This window comes from Phaethon aethereus (genome assembly GCF_964289735.1).
Source record: "Phaethon aethereus genome assembly, chromosome: 2".
In the NCBI taxonomy this organism is placed as follows: domain Eukaryota; kingdom Metazoa; phylum Chordata; class Aves; order Phaethontiformes; family Phaethontidae; genus Phaethon; species Phaethon aethereus.
Window position 1 is genome coordinate 72,451,085 of NC_138582.1, and position 5,934 is coordinate 72,457,018.

At 58.4% G+C, this 5,934-nt stretch overlaps 1 protein-coding gene across 1 annotated transcript; it reads left to right on the top strand.

The window, feature by feature from the left end:
- Window positions 1-1,323: 1,323 nt before the first annotated feature.
- Window positions 1,324-5,596, top strand: IRX4 (iroquois homeobox 4; the record flags this gene model as incomplete). Its single annotated transcript, XM_082014669.1, has 5 exons — window positions 1,324-1,487; window positions 2,405-2,656; window positions 3,232-3,338; window positions 4,313-4,635; window positions 4,827-5,596. Exons 1-5 carry the CDS (start codon window positions 1,443-1,445, stop codon window positions 5,594-5,596), a joined length of 1,497 nt encoding a protein of 498 aa, XP_081870795.1. The 5' UTR covers window positions 1,324-1,442.
- Between the last annotated feature and the right edge of the window lie 338 nt (window positions 5,597-5,934).

Here is a 5,934-nt window from a genome sequence, read left to right on the forward strand (position 1 = left end):
CTGGGGCTGCCGGCCGGCGCAGGCGGCCTCGGGCAACAGCAACCCCCTCCCGACGGCCCGCTCCCCCCGGAAGGCAGCACGGAGCTTTGCCCTCTCCAAGGGTGAAGGAGGGGAGGGGGGGTGATGCTGCCCGCTTGTGGCTGGGGGTCCCACAGCCCCCCTCACCCGCGCCCTCGAAATCCCCAGAGGGCAGGGAGGCTGATGGCAGGCGGTGGGTTGAGGAGAAGGGGGTGATGGAGAGGAGATTCCCTCCCCACGGCCTTCCTTCATTCGGGGGTCCCGCCGTAGCCCCGGGGAACCACCTAACCACCGGGAAAGACGGGTTTGCTCTTGGGTGAGAAATAGCGCTTGGCTCATTGGAGTTGCACCCCCCTCCGTAATTCCGCCCCCCCAGCTGTGCGCACCTCGGAGCACAGGCAGGCTCTTCCAGCGGAGGTTTGCCATGGGATCAAAGTCGTTTTAACGTGAAAAGTCACGTCCTTTCAATCATTCCCCAGAACACGCTTTGTGGGGTTTTCTACCTGTAATCACACGTCTGGAATAAAAGCCGAAAAGAAAAGCAGGTTTGCATGTGATGTGCTTTATTGTCAGCGTTAGCGCTAATTTTAACTGTTGATTAAATCTTAAATGAAGACTCAGTCGTGTGTCCCTTCATATGTCTTGTTTGTAATTGAGACTAATTATTACTGTGGGGTGGAAAGAAGCAGCTGCTCATTAATTAATTTCTAATTAAAAGTGCTTACCAGCCCTTCAGTGACGAAGGAGGGTGGTGGTGCTGGGGGAATCTTAGCTGATACAACATTGATCCTTCAGATTAAAACCATTCATTTCCTTCCCTTCCCCGCGGAAATATACAGAAATGTCGCAGGCAGGCGCGGCCGCTGCCGGAGAGCTTTCCGAACTTTCGCTCCTGTCAGGCAGGCTGAGAGGGATGCTGGAGAGGCTATTTTCCACGCCAGGGAAAAGGTTCCCGAAAATGAATGTCAAACTTACAGGCAGGTTAATTTGAATAGGTTTTGCGTGACGTCAGAGGCTGCGCTCTTTTAAAACAACGTGCTTCTGAACTGATGTATTTGTATCACTTTTCTCTCTCTCTCCCTCCCCCCCCCCCCTTCTTTTTCCGTGGGTACAAAGCACGTATTTCTGCCGTCACGTTTGCCAGCCTCGGAGCCCACACGTAACACTTATTTCTGTTTCGTAGCTGCAGAGGGGAAGGTGCTGAAAATCACTATACTTTTTTTTTCTTCGGTTTAAAAAAAAATAAAAGAAAGAAAGTTTAAGATTTCATGTAAATAAATTAAATGTGATTTTCTGCTTCGTCCTATAAGCATCTAGGGACCTGTGGTTACCAATCAATTGGTGCAATAGAGCAGAGCCAGGCTGCAATAGCGTGCAGATCAGACGTCTCGCCTTGTTTCTAGATATCTGGGAGCCTCTGTACCATGTCATATCCTCAGTTTGGCTACCCTTACTCCTCTGCACCCCAGGTAAGACTTTTTGCCTACCAACGTTAATTGATTGAATTTCAGTCCTTATTGATTACTTCCATCCAGGGCTGACAGCGGCAGCGATCCTTCCAGGCGCGCGGGAGCGGGAAACCGGCTGCTCCCTCCGCACCTTTCCGAGATGCTCAAGTTCTATCTCGTGCACATATTTTAGAATGGGAAGGAACACGCGGGATTTAGGGTGTTTGGGGGTGATAACGATGCGTGGGGGATGATTCCAGAAATAAGGGATATGAGGAGGGGAGCTAGAGATCCCCCAGCCCCCACCTTCTCCCCCCCTCCTCCCCCCTGAAGCGCTTTTTTCCTCTTTCCCGATTAAATTGACAGTTTACCAGTTAAACACGAAAGTACTGAGGTCCCGACCGCAGAAACACAATGAGATATTCGAAACCAGCAGGTTAACCAGCCAGATGCGTGCGTGGCTGCTACAAATCTGCAGTCAAAATAAATATGCATGAGTGATTTAGAAAAAAGGTTTAAAAACGCAGATGGGGAGCATTGTGCTGCAAGAGGAGAAAACCGGTGTAAGCCCAGCCCGGCGAGAACGCAGCAGAGAAAAGTTAGTTTTTAAATGCAAAAGGCTGGAGCAACGTATTACAGAGGATTAAACGCTCACAGTCACGAGGCGTTTTGTTTGTTGTGGTTGGTGGTGGTTTTTAAAAAAAACAAAACAAAAAACCCACCCCCCCAAAAAAAACGCCAAAAACGGACGGATAAAATACTTGCACCTCTGCGTTTCTCCAGGGTGCCTTTACCCCATAGAAGTAAAAATACGGGAGGGGAGGGAGGGGGACGACCCCCCCAAAGCTGCGACCTGATAAACAAAAGAAAACAAAACAAAACTTGGTTACAGTTTGGGCAGTTCCGCCGCCCCCAGCGCCGCTCTCTCTTCCCCCCAGTTCCTGATGAGCACCAACTCCCTGACGACCTGCTGCGAGTCCGGCGGCCGGACGTTGGCCGAGACGGGGGCGGCCGCCTCCGCCCAGACCCCCGTCTACTGCCCGGTGTACGAGAGCCGCCTGCTCGCCACCGCCCGGCACGAGCTCAGCTCCGCCGCCGCCCTGGGGGTCTACGGCGGTCCCTACGCCGGGCCGCAGGGCTACGGAAACTACGTCACCTACGGCACCGAGGCGCCCGCCTTCTACTCCTTGGTAAGCCGCGACGGGGAGTGCCCCCGGGGGAGGGGGGTGGGTGTGTGCTGCCGTGCGTCCTCCGCGCTGCCCGCCGGGCCCGCGCACTCCCCCGTGGGCGGCGGCCGGGACCCCTCCGCGGGTGGGAGTAGCCCCGGGCGCCGCCGCCGCCGCTTCTCCTCCTCCTCCCGCTGCTGCTGCCAGCCCGCTTTTGGCGACGGGCGCGGAAGCGCGGCGCGTCCAACCCCGCGGTCGTTAAATATTCAAGGCCGGCACGGTTCTCACCGAAACGCAATTAAAAGTCGCGCCTGACGACGTGGCGGCCGAGTGCGCAGGGCCCGGCCGGGAAGGTAGTTTGGGGCGACCCAGACCCTGGCTCGCAAAAAAAAATAATGATGCGCTCTTCCCAGCCAGCCTTTTTTTTTTTTTTCTCCTCCTTTTTCTCTTCTTTTTTCCGCGGCACCGTAACAGCGCGAGTTAACGTCTCTATTGATCTCGCTGGCCGCCGCGGCCGAGGGGCCTGGGGGCAGGTCCGTAGCGCCCCCCGGGAGCCGGGGGCGGTGGGGCTGAGGGGGGCGGCGGGGTGTCTCTTGCAGAACAGTTTGGAGGCGAAGGACGGGAGCGGGTCTGCGCATGCGGGTATCGCCCCGGCGGCTGCCTACTACCCCTACGATCACACCCTCAGCCAGTACCAGTACGACAGGTAAGCGCGCACGCACCCCCCCCCTCCAGACCCCGCGGCCCCTCTCACCGCCCCCACCCCCCGCGGTCCCCACCCCTTCCCGCCCGCCCCGCTGCGGGGCCGAGGCGCGGACCTGCCTCCTCGCCGCCCAGCATCTCCCTCCCGGCCCCTGCGATGCCGCCTCCCCTTCCCCACCGAAACGTCCCCCTCCCGCTGGCACACCGGCACGGGGGTCCTCTGCCCCCGGGAGAGGCGGCGGGGGGGACACACGGTCCCTCTCGACGGGGGCGGTAGTTATCTTTTCCTGCGCGGATTCAGGCTTAGGCGCCGGGGCCGCCTCGCCTATGTTTCTTAGTTTTAAACCAGCGCAAAAACAGTTCCACGCCTTTCCAAGCTGGAGGCCCACTGGGCGCCCGTGACCTTTCCTGGAGGATGTGCATTAAATATTCAGTCGCAGCCCAGTTGTCATCTGCGTTACGTTCCTTATAATTTCAGGAACAAAAGGGTAGGAGAGATTACAAATAGAAGGAGTCAGAGGAAATCTATTTCTATTAACAGTTACACCTCGCGGTCACCCAGATGTATTCTGTTTGGGAAGGTGTACTGATCAAACAACGGGAAAGTGGGATTTCTGTGCGTTTGCAAAAATGCTAGGATTTCCCTTGCTGCCCTGAATGGTGACACGGACTTTATGGCGAATAAATGCCGGCGGTTTCTTCCCTCTTTCACCGCCACGGCCACGGCAGGGATTTGCACTGCCCGGTGCTGCTGCTAGCCGAACCCTTCCTCCTTGCTTTTTTCCTCGGCCTGAGTTGTCGAGGCGGATCGCCGTCTTAAAGCTGAGCAGTCCTGGCCTATCTCCCCCCTTCGCTGGTCCCACCACCCCCCGGGGGGTGCCACAGGCCAGCAGCCGGGGCCCTGAGATGCCGCGTGGGGCAGGTCCGCGGGGGGCGAGGGCGCCGTGTCACGCCGCGGGTGCTCCCCTGTGCCCGCAGGTACGGCACGATGGACGGCGGGACGCGGAGGAAAAACGCCACCCGGGAGACGACCAGCACGCTGAAGGCCTGGCTGCAGGAGCACCGCAAGAACCCCTACCCCACCAAGGGCGAGAAGATCATGCTGGCCATCATCACCAAAATGACCCTCACCCAGGTCTCCACCTGGTTCGCCAACGCCCGCCGGCGGCTCAAGAAGGAGAACAAGATGACCTGGCCCCCGCGGAACAAGTGCTCGGACGAGAAGCGGCCCTACGAAGAAGAGGAGGAGGAGGAGGAGGAGGGTTCGCAGGAAGAGGCGATGAAGAGCGGGAAAGCCGAGGGTACCCTGCTAAAAACAGGCACTTAAGCGATTCGGCAGCGAGGGCTCGGCCGCCAGCTCGCCCCCGGGGCGGGCCTCGCTCGTGGGGGCGGCCGTCGGCCTTGCTCGTGGGGGCGGCCGCGGGGCAGCGCGGCGCCGCCAGTGACCGTGTGTCTTGTTTTTGCTGTCTCTTCCCCCGCCCCCGCCCCGCAGAGCCCACGGGCAAGGAGGAGAAGGAGCTGGAGCTCAGCGACCTGGAGGACTTGGACGCCGCCGAGTCGGAGAGCTCGGAGTGCGAGCTGAGGCGGCCCTTCCCGCACCCACTCCCGCACCCGCTCCCCATCCCGGGCGGCAGCCACCCGCCGCGGGCCGCCCAGGCTCCCGCCAAGGTGCCGCCGCCACCAGCCGCCGGGCAGGGGGAGGAGGACGAGGAGGAGGAGGCGGCGGCGGAGCGGGCGCGGAGCTGCCTGAAGACGGCGGCGGCAGCGGAGTGCGGCCCCGACCTGCTGGGCGCCCGGCAGCGCGGCTGCGAGTCCAAAATGTGCTTCCAGCAGGGGCAGCAACTGCTGGAGGCGAAGCCCAGGATCTGGTCCCTGGCGCACACCGCCACCTCCCTCAACCAGGCCGAGTACCCCTCCTGCATGCTGAAAAGGCCGGGGGGCTCGGCCGCCGCCGCCGTCGCCGCCCCGGTCAGTGTCATCGACCGGCACCAGGATTCGCCGGTCACCAACCTCAGGAACTGGGTGGACGGGGTGTTTCACGACCCCCTGTTCAGGCACAGTACTTTGAACCAAGCCCTGAGCAACACGACAGTTTCCTGGGCCACCACCAAAGGAGCCGTTCTGGAAACGGGCGCCTTGGGACGCGCAGTGGGGAACGGCGCCAACGTGCTCAAGGGGCAGCTCTCAAACTTGGCCCACCATGACTCAAACAAAGAGTTTCTGGCGTTTCCCAAATCAGGAAGCAAAATGTTTTGTTCCTAACGGGCTCGCCGAGGGGCGAAGGACTTTCTAAGGCTTGAAGAGTCAGCTACACTGAAAAGAGACTTGTGAGAGTTTAAATATAAAACTTTTCCTTTCTTTCTTTTTTTTTTTTTAAAAAAAACAACAGAAACGAGGATTTAAAGTTCAGTTTGCTCAGTTCAACGGACAGACTTTGCTCATTGATGTTCTGAAGAATTTCTCCTGGCTGCGACTTTAAGGGATCAGTGTCGTGAAAGTTATTTAATTCCATGTCCAAAAAGCACGTACTATACCGTAGACCTACCTAAAAAGTTTACATCCGAAAGTTTACAAACGGGAAATTTTAATTCAGATTTAAT